Here is a 16,043-nt window from a genome sequence, read left to right as displayed (position 1 = left end):
CCAGTTAATATTTTTAGTTGATTTTTTTTTTAAATAATAGTTAGACGTTAGGTGTATAGCTATATCTCAATAATTAATTTTTTTACATTTTATTAAAAATATTAATTATTTTTAAATTTTAAATAAAATGTAAAAAAAAAATNTAAGTAAATTTAGTTTTATTTTAATTTTTGTTATCATTTCTTGTTTATCCAATTCTTCTATTTTATTTATAATTTTTTTTTTTTTAATTAATACTATTCTTTAAAACTATATCAAATAACATAATATTAGCTATTTTGTAAGCTCCTTTGCGTTCATAGGATCATGTATTATAAATGTCCTTAAAATAATATATTAATAATGAATTTTACAGTGAGTCAAAGATCCCAATTAATTAAATTATTCTTATTTTTAAACATTTCTATTGGATCCCTTATATTAAGATCTTTGTAATTATTTACGTTTTTAATTAGTTTTATGGTTTTAATGGAGTGATTATGTGTCAATAAATGTTCAGCCACAGGATATTTATCAATTTTTTTATTTTTAATGTTTCTGTGGCTGAACATTTCATTTGACATATAATCACTCCATTAAAACCATAAAACTAATTAAACACGTACATAATTACAAAGAATTTAATATAAGGAGGTAATATAAATTTTTGAGAAAAAAAAGGATTTAATTAATTGGGATCTTGGCTCACTGAAATTTGATATTAAATTTGTGTAAAATGGCAAAGTGTGATATTACTTAGTGATAATAGTAATATTGTTCCCAAAATACGTTTCGCGATATTTTAGTCATTTTTTGTAGCTTTCTAAGTTAAACAATTATAATAATATTAACCACAAGTTATCAATTTTTATTATATCTCAGTTGAGTTAAAAATATATACCCATCCAAATTTTTAAAGAAACATGTGTTATTTATTGACAATGAAATTTCATTATCAATAAATCGTGATTTAAATCGTAATGATAGATTTTTTATAATATATATATATATATAAACCATTTATATAGCAAGTTATTTATGTCGAATTTTGTTACTTTATCATTATTATTGTTCCCTGAAGACTTAAAGGTTAGCAGGTGCACATTAGTCTATTATAGTATTAGGGTTTTATTATATTATAGTCCATGTAATCTTTACAAAATATTTTCTCAAGTTTTGTTTTATATGTTGTGAGATATCAAAATAATTTTTAAATGCAACGAGCAATACGAAACATGAGTAATTGACAGTAAAAAACCTATATATAATAAGTTTTATAAATTTTAACTTAAATAATTTTTTTTTTACAAAATTAAATAGTATGTAAAAGATATACACTACCCTCTGTAGCATGTTAAGTTCGGGAAATAAAAAAATGTAAAATTTATTAAATATAAACTTAAATATTAAAATCGTGTTAAATTATTTTATATTTTATGGCGAATTTTTTACTAAAATTAATGTTTTATCGAAAAAGTTATAGCAAAATGAAAAAAGAATGGTGAACTTTTACAGAAATGTTGTGATTTTTGACTTTATAGTTAAATAGCTCGCAGAAAAAATAACGTGGGGACGTATTTTTTTCAACGTAATCTTAAAAATCTTTAATTTATGTAGTATATCAAACATGAATAGAATATGAACACGAATAGAGGATTTGATTTACTACAATAGAAAAATAAGATAAATAATATACTACCCCCTCTATAGGATGTATGTGTAGAGGGTTAGAGAAATATAGGTAAAATAAGGTAGATACTTGTACTTCTTTAGATATAAATAAACCTATTAATATAATAGTTAATATTAATATTTCACTTACCGTTTTTACTTCTTGAGTGATAATGCAATTAATTTAGCTGAATACGTTTTCATCAAATTTAGTCTACTAGTTAAATTATTATTTTTTTTAACGTAATTTAAGTATACTTAGGAAAATGAAATAAATGTTAACACGAAATATATGTACTTGATAAAACTGAAAGCAAGCGTTGGCGACAATTAAATCTTAATAATTCATTGAAACAAGTGTATTGTGGGCAGGATGTCTATTGACTACTAAATCGTGGACCAATGCTCACCAGGGACTGAGTCTACTATTGACGTCTTATTTAACAAAACGATGAAAAATGACATCTTTTTACTAAACATGCTTTTACTATTTTCGTTTCTTACCTAATACATCGTCAACGCTGCTTTTGTTCATTTATTCATCAATATTATTGGTTTGACATGGTATTACAGGTTATAATAATGAGCTTGTACATAAATATGGTTTCAAACAGTCATTGAAATAATTTATATGGTAATTTATAGGAATACAGTGTAATATGGTAATGGAATATTACTACATCCATCCCAATTTTTTTGACTAATGTGTTCTTATAAAATATAATCTAAAATACAATAAGAAAAGACAAATTCATACAAATAATAATAAGTTAAGAAGTTCTTGCATAAATTTTAAGGTAGTAATTTTGTTTTGTAACATTCATTAAAATTTGAAAAAATTCTCTATAAATTCATAAATAGCAATATGTAATGATAGATGTAATTTTTTTATGCAACAATATGTATTAATATTATTACAATATTTTGATGTTATGAAAGTATTATCTTTAGTTTTTATATTATACAATTTATAATTGTTACAAATAAATGTTGAAATAATTTTAAAAATATTCGAAATAAAATATTAAATAGTAGAATTATAATTATTTTAATATAAATTGAAACAATTAAAGTATTTTTTATTATTACATCAAGACATAATATTTAAAAAAAAGATTAAAATTTATAACAACGATTAAAACAAAGAAAACAAAATATAAAGTTTGTTTGTAATGAATCTGAAGTTGTTTTTGAAAATCATCATGTTCTCTTAATACATAGTAATAGTCAATAAAACAAAAAGTCAGTCGTTTTAATAATGTTGTCAGAAAAAACTTATAGAAATTAACTTCATACATAGTTCTTGAATTGTACACTGTATGGTTTTTCACATTACTGCTCGACATTTTAGATCTTTAGGTAGTCGATGGAGCTGTATCATTGAATTTATTGTAATTAAGTATTATTGTAATTTTTTGTATTATTGATCGATCATTTGAATGATAGTGTCCTTGATGTAGTGACAACTAGCAAGTTTGAAGCAAATGATTTTGTGTTTTATTATTCGTAAAAAGCAATGTGTGTATTATTCACTTTTGTTGTACAAGTATCATATAATATGATATAGTACTTTGATTAATGAAAATATCAAATGCTGATAATTCTGCAATTTTCATTTGATAATTGTCAAACTATTTTATTACCATTACTAGTATGAATAGCTTATCTTCAATGTTGTTAATTTTTTATGTAGAGTGACTTGAATTGTTGAAACTCACTTTAAAATTGTAAGTTTTTTTTATTTTACAAAATAAATTGTGTTATGAACTAATTATACAATATTAATTTTTGATAAAACAATGATGTGGAATATAGAATTACATTTTGAAACATTAAGTTGTTACATGTAGATAAGTGTGACAATTATTAAACATTGGTTTTGATAAATCATTGGCTCATTTAAATAATGTAAACATTTAGCTTTAGCATGATTTCTATATTTATAATCAGTTATAAATTATAGATAATGAACAAAAAAATAATATAATGTGCACTGTTAATTAATCTTAACAATAAATATATTATAAATTTATTATTGTAAATATTTTTTTTATATATTTATTAATCAAGGTTTTACCATTTTTCATTGATAATAATAAAAAAAAAAAATGACGCAATGTAAATAATTTTCATGGCNTCGGAAATTTTCTATTGTCTTTAATATTTGTTTTTCTTTTGATGAAAGAACGATTTAGTTCATTAATCTTATTTGTATTTTCATATCTACAATTAGAATATAATTTATTGTTGTTTAATTGAGTAATGTTAAAGTTACAAAATTAAAAGTTATTGTTTGGATACCTTCTTCAATTTGCTATTTAACTATACTTTTTGTGTTAAACTATTTTTTTAATTTAAATTTGGAAAAATTAATTTCAATTGCTACTTTAATTAAAAAAATATTATACAATTGTGAATGATTGTATTGTAATTTATAATTATTATTGTGTTCAGAGTTTATAAAATGAGATAACTTGCCATTTAGACCAATATTCCATTTGTTATTTATGATTGTGTCTATTATTAAATTTAAATGAAACAAAGAAATTCTTATTAATAAAAACAAACATCTAATTTTCAGTGATATTTTTACAGTTAAATTTTCTATTTAATTTAGTATCAATAAATATTGGAACTGAAGTTTTATTAAGTAAGGTTATAATTTTTTTATGAAAATCAAAAACACTATTTCTTTTTTAATAAAAAGTCGCCCTAAAAGTAATAAAAAAGGTAAATTATTAACAACGAATGTGATAATATATAGTATTTAATTTTTTAATAATTGTATTGTGTTGTAATAGGACTAATGTTTTGCATTACGCATCAAACATTTACCAACGAAAAAAATATTTTATATTAATTGTATATAAACAAATAATTAATTTATCTGTCATAACATATACACTGTTGTACTAGCTATCAGATATGTATATATGTGTTAAATTGATTATTATAATACTATGTATCATATCTTAAAATAATTATCATGTTATATCCACTTTAACACAATAAACTAAAAATCGCTAAAAGCGCTGACGACAACATCCCAAGATAGGGGATAGATAGATAAATTAAAAATATAATATAAAAAGGCGCTGAATTTCAGAAAGACCGACCTTTTTACTTTTGAAGTTCTGAATTCAATATAGAATTCAGAGCTCTCTTGTCAAGTGAATTTTTATCATTTAGCCGCGACCCCGTGTTGTCGTCGGTATACTTTAACACGATATTAAAATATAATTATTTTGAGTATAAACTTTATTTAAAAAGATATATTACATAAATTTTGTGTGTGAAAAATAACACAATAAAAAGAAAGAGTTACACTTTCAATATTTTAATTATTGACGATCTTTAAACAAGCTACCTAAGAGGAAATATGGACCCATCTTGTCACGAAATTTATATCATAAAAAACACTTTCTGGAAGGATGATAAAAGAGTGTGTAACACACAACAATTATGTCCCAACTGTTCTTTTATAGAGAATCACCGAAAGGTTGTAGTACATAATTATCACCTCACAAGATATAATTATAAATGGACTCAGGATGTAATATATTATTTTAAATCAAGACCCATATCGTTTCTGGCCACAGAAATAGCTAACTATGCCGGATGCGATGTGGAATTGGACATGAGGAGATAGTACACTGCCATTTTTAGACCCAATATACCCTCTGATGATGGACATATATATTGGGAGAAGGGACTAAGTAGTAAAAGTTTGATAAAAAAATCTAATAAATATAAATGCCCAATCAATACAAAGAATTATTGGAGTCGCATAATTTTTTTAATACTTCTAAAAAAAGTTAACATACATTTTACAGATTTATGCATTCTCAATAAATATAACCTAATGACTGAAAAAAAGGGATCTGTTTCTAAAGATCCATGAGCATTCACATATCAAAACAGCTTAAATTCTTTAAATGAAATAGAAGCATGGAGTTATGATAAGACAGTAGATTATAAAAATGTCATCCGCAAATATGACATCATTACAATCGAAAAAGCTATAACTTATACATTTTTATCATTCTTTTATAAATACTTTCAATTTTCTAGGAATGATTAAAACGAATTCATTTTTTCCTTCCATAATTTTTTTCTATTCACTCATACTATAAAGCACCAATGCACATACATAATCCATATGTAATAAATATGATGACAATAACAATAATAATAAAAATATATACAAATATTATTTATGGAATTCAATCTGTAAATACAAATTTTTATTGTCTTCAGCAATAGATATATAATTACAAACAATCCTTATCTCGTCTCTATTATCAATATATTTATTAAATCAAATCAATTACCGCATATTTAAATTTAATCTTAATTTTTACATTTACATTTCCTAGTAATTATTTTAATTCACCTTACACAATAAAACAATAAATGTACTATAAAATAAAATTTTCCTATAAACATATTTAGCATGAATTAATTTAAAATCAAATTTAATTTTAAACTTGTATACATTTCTAATTTTATATTATATAAAAGGAGAAAAAAAAAAAGCAAACAAGAATCTGCTACTATCAATCATATTCTTGACCATATTCATTGAAACTCACTCAATTATTGCATACGACTGTTCAGTAAACCATTTAAACATAACGTCATTTAGTAGTCTCTCAGTAGAACAATATGAGAAGCCACGACCAACAAAAACAATGAGAATAGAACGAATTAAATTATTACAAAAATCAGAAACACACACCATTTATTACAGAACCTGTCTTATATCCATAGATTATTTAATTTTTAAATATTCTACATTTAGTGATCTACAAGCTCTTCCTGATGGTTATTATTCAGAGGTATCAGAACTAGGTACCCTACGATGCGAAGAGATACACAATAAATTATTCTATCAGTTACCATTAGGAGGAATAATACATAATGTATTAAAAATTAATCATACAACTCGAGCTTCGTATACAATTGCTGGATCCATTGACCATAAAGGCAACTGTGAGGGTACTTTTATTAATAATAGAGGTACATTTCATAAAGCTATAGTACAAGAAAAATATGAAATCACTTTAACAGAAGGATATGCTACAGCAAACTACAGAGAAAATTCTATAATATTACCAAATGGTGTACGATTCACACTTTCAGAATCATATGGTTTTGACTCCTCTAAAGGTGAAGTTATATGGAACACAAATTCTCAAGACTGTGACTTGGACTACTTTGTTCTTTATGACGGCCCAGCATCAGTGATTCAATCAAAATCTTTTTCTAATCCAACTGATGAAACAAGGACCTTCCTTGTTGAAACACAAGGAATTTCATTTGCATTACAATATTTAAAAAAACATTGAAGCCTGTGCTATACATGTTATACAAACAGAACATCCTCAATTATACATTGTAACACAGACACAAAACTTAGAAAACTTTAAATTAAAAACCATTTCTCCTCAACACACGGACTTAATTTCATATGTCAACACAAAATTCGTTTGGGTTGAATTCCATATTGTAAGATCATTAAATGATTTATACATTGATATTGCAACAAAACAATGCAACATAAAAAGAAAAATATTAATGCAAAAGTTATCTCTAGCCTCATACAGTTTAGCAGAATTTGCTTATGCTATGTGTGAAACTCCTAGTTGTATGGCAATATCTAGTGGAGAAATCATCTACCTCATGAAATGCAAACCAGTTCCAGTCGAATTGGCAAAAAAAGATACTTGTTTTCATGAGTTACCTGTCATATATCAAAATCAATCATTTTTTATGACACCAAAATCACATATATTACAAAAATATGGAACAGAAACTACTTGTAACAATAGACTACCATGCGCCTACTTCTTAGATGGAGAATGGTTTGGACTCAATCCACATTTAATTGACGTCAAAACACCACAGATACTAATACCTGAAACTAAATTTACATGGAATTATAAATCCCCGGAATACTTAATGTCCGCTGGCATTTATAATCGAGATGTAATACAAGCATTACAAAAACACTTAATGTTCGCTCAAGAAATTACAGCAATACAAAACAAGGAATTCAGAATTCTTCTATCTGATTTATTTTGATCAATCTAGCCGCGACCCCGTGTTGTCGTCGGTATATTTTAAAGCGATATCAAGTACAATTATTTTTGCGTCAATACTTTATTTATTTATTAAAAAGGAACATTATAAATCTGAACGTAAGATATATAAAAGAAGTAAGTTAATTTATATTAACCCAAATATCCAACCTTGGTCAAAATGCCCTAAAAACACCCCCTTTGCCTATTTTTTGCATTACTACAATTGTCACCCAAAACTTATGTTATCTGGGTTTTCCTACTTTGAAGTTTCTTTTGTAATTTATTAGGTTTTTTGGTGTGTCATATAAAGAGTGGTCAGTATGAAAGAGACCGGATTTCTATTGTCCTCATTCTTTGTAACAAATGCCCCGATTCCTTACTCACAGAACGCAAGAATAATTGGAATGCACTAAAAGCATTTCTTGTTTGAAACATGATTATCATGTTTGAAAACTAAACACAGAAATAAACAATTAAATTAAATTTTAATTGTTATATTTAATTTCCCAACAATTATTTTAATTCGCCTTATCACAAGAAAACAATAAATTTCATAATTACGATTATCAGATACCAATCAATCATTTGTGCAAGATGTCCGAACATCACAATACACAGAAAAACAAATAATGATACAATATGATAAAAACTTATCATATTGTATGATGGTGGGACGGTGTGGCCGAGTCGGTAACGCGGCAGCGCTTGACGCGTAGTGTCTCAGGTTCAAAACTCGGTCACGGGCGGCTTCATTTACCGAACGAGAGATCAGTTCGGTAATTTGGAGTCGCCATCCCACCTCCGGCGACGGACTAACCACCCGTCCCGGAGTATAAATGGTTAAGAAACCTCCTCCTTTGGGGAGGCCGCTGTGGCCCTTAATGGGCTAATAAAAGCGCGTAAAAAAAAAAATGATAAAAACATCCAGTGTGAAACTACTAAATTCTATGTTTGTTGTTATGGATAAACAATCTACCTTTTTCCGAAATCAGATCTGATTAACAATCAACACATAAAATATCAAAATCCATGTTGTTACAGTATGGACCCATCTTGTCACAGGACATACATTATAAAAAATATATTTTTAAGGCAAGCTTTAAAACTATACAAATTTAACTTCACTATACCACAATGCTACAACAGAGAAATTCAAATATAAAAACAACGCCTTCTGGAAGAATGTTAAAAGAGTGTGGAACACACAACAATCATGCCCTAACTACTCATTTAAAGAAAATCATCGAAACCTCGTATTGTATAATTGTCACCTTGTAATATATAACTATAGATATCCTATGGACGTAATACAATATTTTAAATCAAAACCCATATAGTTTCAGGCTAAACAATAAGCTAACTATGCCGAATGCAATGTAGAGTTTGATATGAGGAGATGGTACAATGCTATATTTAGACCGAATATACCGTCTGATGATGGTCATATATATTGGGATTGGTGACTAATTAATCAAAGTTTGACAAAAAAATCTAACAAGAAATATAAATGCCCCATAAGAAATTATTGGAATCATAAAATTTTTTTAATATTAATAAAAAAAAAAGCCAATGTGAAATTTACAGATTTAAGCATTTTAAATAAATAAATTTTAATGTTAGAAAATAAAGGTAACATTTCAAAAGGTCCATGTGCTTTCTGATATAACCAAACGTTTATTATTCATCATCAAGAGTGGTACTTCTCATTAGCGTTGATTTTAACTATGTCATTCACGGATATATTTTAATTATAATTATAATGCAGAATATTATGAATCTATAATATTTGATGCCTGTAATAATTTTACAGAATGCAAAAAAACATATAAGGACATTTTTTTAATCTCAAATAATCAACAAACAATGACACACCTCAAATACAATTAAAAGTTCATTCTTTCATTTATCCAGATATCAGTCAATCATTTGTGCAAGATGTCCGAACACCACAATACACAGAAAAACCAATAATGATACAATATGATAAAAACATCCAGTGTGAAACTACTAAATTCTATGTTTGTCGTTATGGATAAATAAAAATATACATGTTGTTAAGCTGGTCCTATATTTAGCCCTAGCTTATCGTCTGATGATGGGTAGGCCAAATGGAAAGGCTTTCTTATTAATAAAAACATTACACTTTCATTTATCCAGATATCAATCAATCAACACTTCAAAATGTCTGATGATGTTCTCGACTTTCCAAATATTGATTACATATCTTCACATTACTTAGGAATACGTATATTCACTCAATATCATGAAAATATCCTATATGAATCTTCTTAAATCTATGTTTGCTGTTATAGACAAACGGTCTACCTTTTTCTGAAACCAATTCCGATTAACAAACAAAATATCATAAATCAAAAACTTAAATATTGAAATTAATGCCATAAAAAAAAATCCATTTGTATTGTTATAATATATACACCACTCATTATCCAGTAGTCTATAAATGATTGTCTGTTAGTCATTAAATTTAAGTATTTTGAGAAAAATATATTAAAAATTGATAAAATCTTAATGTAATAACTATAAAGAATTTTCTAATTGCTAAAAAATAGTGACAAAGAATAATAATCTGTAATAGCTAACATATTTGAGTAATAAATAGAATACAGTTAAAGCTCAACACTTCATATACATAAAGATAAGTTAAGTTTAATAAAACAGGACACAAAACTGTCACTGCTACTTACTTCTTTTTTACCTTATAATCTTTTTAACTAGTGCAAGAAGTGTGCTGGCAAATACTATACATTACAAAAATAAACTAATATTTCACAGAAAATTTATAAGATTTAAAGTTAAGTATAATGAATGCAGAAATTAAGTAGGGAATCAGAAAAAGTAAGTGACCACTAAAATAAAATATTGTTAAAATTAAATAAACCGATAATGTTTATACATAGCTAACCATCCTAGTCCAATCTTTGCGTGGGTAACCTGTGTGATCAATACAAATGAAGACTATTTTGCCAAGATAGAGAAACACTTGTGGCACAGACACATATGAAAATATAGTTTGTGCTTGTGGTTCCTATTCTACTTGAGATATTTATTGACATGACTTACAATTAATACAATCTAACTACTGATACAAGTGAGACATTATTGACACATAAAATATGATAATTAATCACAAAAATGCCTGTTTAAAATTATTATTATATTAAACATTTTTTAGACACCATTGTTTTTCTATCGAGAGAAAAATTATATTATATCATTTTATTTAATAAATACATAGTAATTCAACCATCTTTATGCTCGGCCCCGACCATAAAATATATAATACTTATTTTGAGTAACTATAATATCACAAATAAAATGTATGTATCATATATTGTTGATTATACACATAATTTGTCATATTTTAAATATCTTATTAACAATGTTATATTTACATTTGTAAAAAATGGTATTAAATTGTAATAATTTAATACCATTTTGCTGTATACAAAATATTATATTGAATTACATAATTACTTATCATAAGAACCAATTTATAAAAAAAGTTATATTAGTATAATTACATAATATTTGCATATTGTCGTATTATTTCATTAAATATTGATGTTGTCTGGGAAATTGTGTAGCTCAATATACATAGAACAGTAAGCGTTAACTGCTGTAGAACCGTTTATCATTTTAAAAAGAAAATTGTTTCGCACAAATAATAAGGGTCACAACGTGAAATACAAACATTCAATAAAAGAAAAGATTTGAACAACTAAAATTGTAATCGATTTACGTTAAACTAACATGCAACGTGCTTCTTTCGGACGTGTTGATTGAGCGGTTAGTGATGTTAACAAAAAAATAATAATAATAAAACGGATATTAAACGATAAGGTATCACAAAAGTGACTTCAACGAATATTAGCGGCGGGTCGTCGTTGGCCATTGCTGCAATATCTGGACTTTGTAACGTGACGTATTGCACGCGGTTTTGATCAGTCAAACTACCAAATATACGTTGAAAGGCAGTGTCTGATGAAGGAGGCGAAGGTCGCGGGGTCCCGTTTATCACGAAGCGATGTGGGACCGTGTCATAATAAACTGTTATAAAGAAAATGTTATAGTCTAATATTTTCTAATGAATGCCATAAAAAATTATTATTATTTGTCATTGCAAAATACGAAACTATATAATATTTCATTTTCTAGTTAACCTTTACTATTATATATTATCATATGCTTTATCACTATTTATTGACTCTCTAAAATATTTATGGCATATTAAAAATTTTTATTATTAATCTTTATAACTTTTAAAAATATCTATTTACTACTTTTGTCAAAAAAACTAAAACCTAAGGACAGAAAGTTTTTAAAACAGACCACCTTCGCATGTAAAAAATTTTTTTTGTACTCGATTTTTAAAAATGTTCCGGTACGACTGACCACTTATAACCTGTATCAAATTAAAGCTTTTAAAGTGTACTAAAATATTTTTTAAACATTTTATCCGACGATTATTCTATTGTACTTAAAAGAATTTATGTAAAATCAGCAGTTAAAGTAAAAAAAATCGCAATTTTTCAATAAAATACTTCATTTTTAATTAAACAAATAATTTACCTAGCCTTTAATATTAGAACTAAATTGTAAAATTACAAATATACAAATTATTCTAAATTTTAATAGATTTGTATTGAAGCGCTTATTTTATGATTGTGATCTTAATCACTGTCAGATATCTTTACTTGTCTCAACTATGATGCGCCTCGTTATGCTGTGACCTCACTGTGCTGGATTTCTTTATATTTATATAAATAAAACGCTTAAAATAAAGTAACAAGTAATTTTTCAAAATTACCCTTAAATAATTAATTCCAATAAAAATAAAATTTTATTTTATTTCAGTATTGAAAGTACACTAGAAAATAATTGTGGAAAAAAACTCACTAATCTTAAAAACTTTAACATAAGAAATTTCGTTTATATTTATTGGTATTCGTTTTAAAATAATTATTAGAGTGTTGTATTTACCATTACACTTCAAAAAAGGTATCTTGCTACAAAAGTTGCTAAATAGACATTGCTAATGCAAAAATTGTGTTTGAAGCGCACTATCAGTAATTGTAGTCGCCCTCCTCTCTCCGACAACCGACTCTAACCTCTCCTCACAGAGTATCAATGGGTAAGATAACCTTCATTTTAGGGAGAATGCTATGGGCCTTTAATGGGCCTGGGGAGCAAAAAAAAAATGTTGTTTAAAATATTTAATATGTAATAGGTTTTAAAAACATTATTATTTATAGATATAAAATATAAAAGAAGTACAAAGTTCATTTAATCCAATAGTCAATAAATAAAAAATTGATTAACAATTAACTATTCTCTTGTAGTACTTACTTACTTAGTGTTCCTGAAATGTATTACTATTTTGGCCAAACATTCTTTTCTATCCACGATATATATTTAGAAATTTTAGTATAAACCCCAGGTGCATCTTTTTCACCACATAATTTTCCAAATGATGTTATTCCTATTTGAGTGTACATACATGAATAGTTAGTGTTTTTAATTTGAATAGGCCCTCCAGAATCACCCTAAATTTAATAGAATATTTTAATAATATATTATTTCACTTTATTTAATGTTAATTAGAAATTATTGCAAAAGAACTTACTCCACAAGTATCTTTTCCACCTTCAGTATGGCCAGCACAAATTTGACTTTCATTTAGTATCCCAAATGCTAGTTTTATTTTAGTACGAGTATCAGAATAATCAGTATAAGAATAATTAATATTGCATTGATCTATTGGAACAGTATTTAATTCTACTTTTAATAAATGAGAACTTGACGGTCCACCTATAATTTTTAAATATGAATTATTTTTTCAATAACAATTAAATTAAATTTTTAAATATACAAACCGTATTTTATATGGCCCCATCCAGTAGCTACTACATTTTGAGGCTTCAGATTTTGATCAATATTTAAGCAAATAGGTCTTACATAAGCTGAAAATTCTACAATTCTATCTAACTTGAATAAAGCAATATCATTATAGAAAGAAGGAGCCTGATAGTTGGGATAAATAACACGTTGAATTATTTCATAATTTCTAGGTTCGGCATCATCATTATCGTTTTCAATATCTAGATCTCCTAGACGTACCCAACGGGCAAGCAATGCCCTTTTAAACACAATTAATTGTATTAGTGATAATAAATTTTTTATCATGAAAATCTACATACTTTCCATTTTTTTCACAATGAGCAGCAGACAGAACCCAAGTATTACTGATTAATGAACCTCCACAACTCCATATGACTTGTTCAATTGTATCACCATAACCTACTCGAGCCTGTACAATTATTAGTCCAGAACTTTATTATATAAAATTAAGCAATTTTAATAAAATAAAATAATAAACTAATTAAATTCCTAAAAACAAAGTGTGCTTTATCTAATTAATTAACTGTAATATTTATGTAATAACAATTCATTTATTTTTATGTTGTATTATTACCATATGTGGAAATTCTTTACCCTCGGCTTTAGTACCACCAACAATTAATTTTGTTATTTCTTGACAATTAAGTACTTTAATGTATTTATTACGCGGTGGTTTTAAAGTTAGTTTTAATTCATATGAATAGATCAATTCTGAATATTGATGACACACTAAAACATTAATTATTATACAATTATATGTTCACAATTATGGATATTTTTTTACTAGATATTTACTCTCAGTAGCAGAGTATGTTTGTACATTCGTCTGATTATTTAATGGATTTTCTCTTGGTTTTTCATCGTAGCTCTGTGGTGGACAACAAATTACTGGATGTGATCTATCAAATGAACATAATTTTGGAATAATACTTTGTTCGATTTGTTGTCTACCCTCAGGACAACTATCTAAACGTTTACAATAAGAATTGGAAGCCTCTCCATTTTCCCCTTTAAGACATATCTCACCTGCGTGTAACAATTAAAATATAAAATACTGAGAAATATATAAAAATGCAAAAATAAATTATAATATTAGAAAACATGTTTTGTTAAAAAAAAAAATCAAAGGTTTAAATATGAATTCAAAATAAAAATAAAATGGGTAAACAAATGCTTTATTAAAACATATAAGTATCCTAATTTCAATACACTAAGTTATCACCTGGATTCAAGTTTAGCAAATAATCTTGCCCTAAAGTAGATGAATAAAAAAAATGTAACACTAATATTATAAAAAATATCATTGATCTCGACATCGTTTATTACAAATACTCGGTGAATGGAAGTAAAGTATTCGAAAATGGTTTGCTTTTGTATATGCTATTATAGATTACAAGACATTCCTGAACCAACGTAGCATGCAGATTAACGTTCTTAATTAATACTATAGAATACGATCCAATACATTCAGTAATAAACATGAGTTTAAAAAAATAAGGAATACATATTATTAAAGTGCCCCCACTATTTAGTGATCACTGTAGTTTCCTTGTTCCAATTATAACTGCTACTTACAATTTTTTGTTAACTATAATTTCACAAAGGTCGTGTATTTAAATTAATTTTATAATATTAAGTTACTAACTTAAATTTCACATATTAAATCCATATAATTAAAATTGCATCAATAATATTTAATTTAATATCAGATTTACTAAGTATGAACAAACAAAATATTTATGCTGTATAGACTTGTGAATATGATTTATAAATAAAAATATAACGATCTGATATCATAAATAGCATGTTACGTTTATTTTATATATTACTAGTAGTATACAAAACACTTATTAAATATAGTGTTCAATTATTTTTACGTATCTATATTTTCATACTTGCTAACCCAAAATTTTGATAAAGTTTATGGAAATATTTTCTCTATGTAACTTAAATTTTATGCACATAATCAAGTCTGTGTTATTAATTATTGATTTAAGAAGCGCTTTGTGTATACAATAGGTGCAACTAAAAAAAGTTAATTAAAATTAAATTACTCTAAGAGTAACTTAAAACATATATATTTTAATATATCTGAAATTAAACCATACGATTTTTTCTTAAAAAATAATTATTAATTAAATAAAGTTTAGGTGTAGCTTTTAATAAAAATTTTCATTTATGTTATGATTAACACCATTTATTTGTTCTAAATCCATAATAAAAGAAATTAGGAGTATATGTGCAGTGTAAGTGTGTATATTGACCAAGAATGGATGTTTTAGGATTTAGTCAATTGGTGAGCAGAGGTCGATCGGGGTTGTAGAGTTAAAGGGTTTAAAACAATAAAGACAAGTAGATAAAAAAATTAATAATTAAAGTTCCTCTTATGGA

The 16,043-nt window shown here is 26.0% G+C and overlaps 1 protein-coding gene across 2 annotated transcripts; it reads right to left on the bottom strand.

The window, feature by feature from the left end:
* Nucleotides 1-3,787: 3,787 nt before the first annotated feature.
* Nucleotides 3,788-15,112, bottom strand: LOC126908592 (venom protease-like). Of its 2 annotated transcripts, XM_050690804.1 has the most exons (8): nucleotides 14,875-15,112; nucleotides 14,448-14,678; nucleotides 14,227-14,381; nucleotides 13,952-14,061; nucleotides 13,628-13,890; nucleotides 13,378-13,562; nucleotides 13,105-13,297; nucleotides 3,788-3,873 (listed from the first exon to the last, which is right to left on the bottom strand). In XM_050690804.1, the coding sequence occupies exons 1-7, from the start codon at nucleotides 14,966-14,968 to the stop codon at nucleotides 13,127-13,129; spliced, it is 1,209 nt and encodes a 402-aa protein (XP_050546761.1). In that variant the 5' UTR covers nucleotides 14,969-15,112; the 3' UTR covers nucleotides 3,788-3,873; nucleotides 13,105-13,126. The 2 variants fall into 2 exon arrangements, with proteins under 2 accessions (XP_050546761.1, XP_050546760.1); XM_050690803.1 differs by lacking the exon at nucleotides 3,788-3,873 and having other exon boundaries at nucleotides 13,017-13,297.
* Between the last annotated feature and the right edge of the window lie 931 nt (nucleotides 15,113-16,043).

This window comes from Daktulosphaira vitifoliae, unplaced genomic scaffold, assembly GCF_025091365.1.
Source record: "Daktulosphaira vitifoliae isolate Bord-2020 unplaced genomic scaffold, ASM2509136v1 Scaffold_5, whole genome shotgun sequence".
NCBI lineage: Eukaryota > Metazoa > Arthropoda > Insecta > Hemiptera > Phylloxeridae > Daktulosphaira > Daktulosphaira vitifoliae.
Note: the sequence above shows the minus strand (reverse complement) of the source record. Positions and strands in the feature narration are given on the sequence as shown.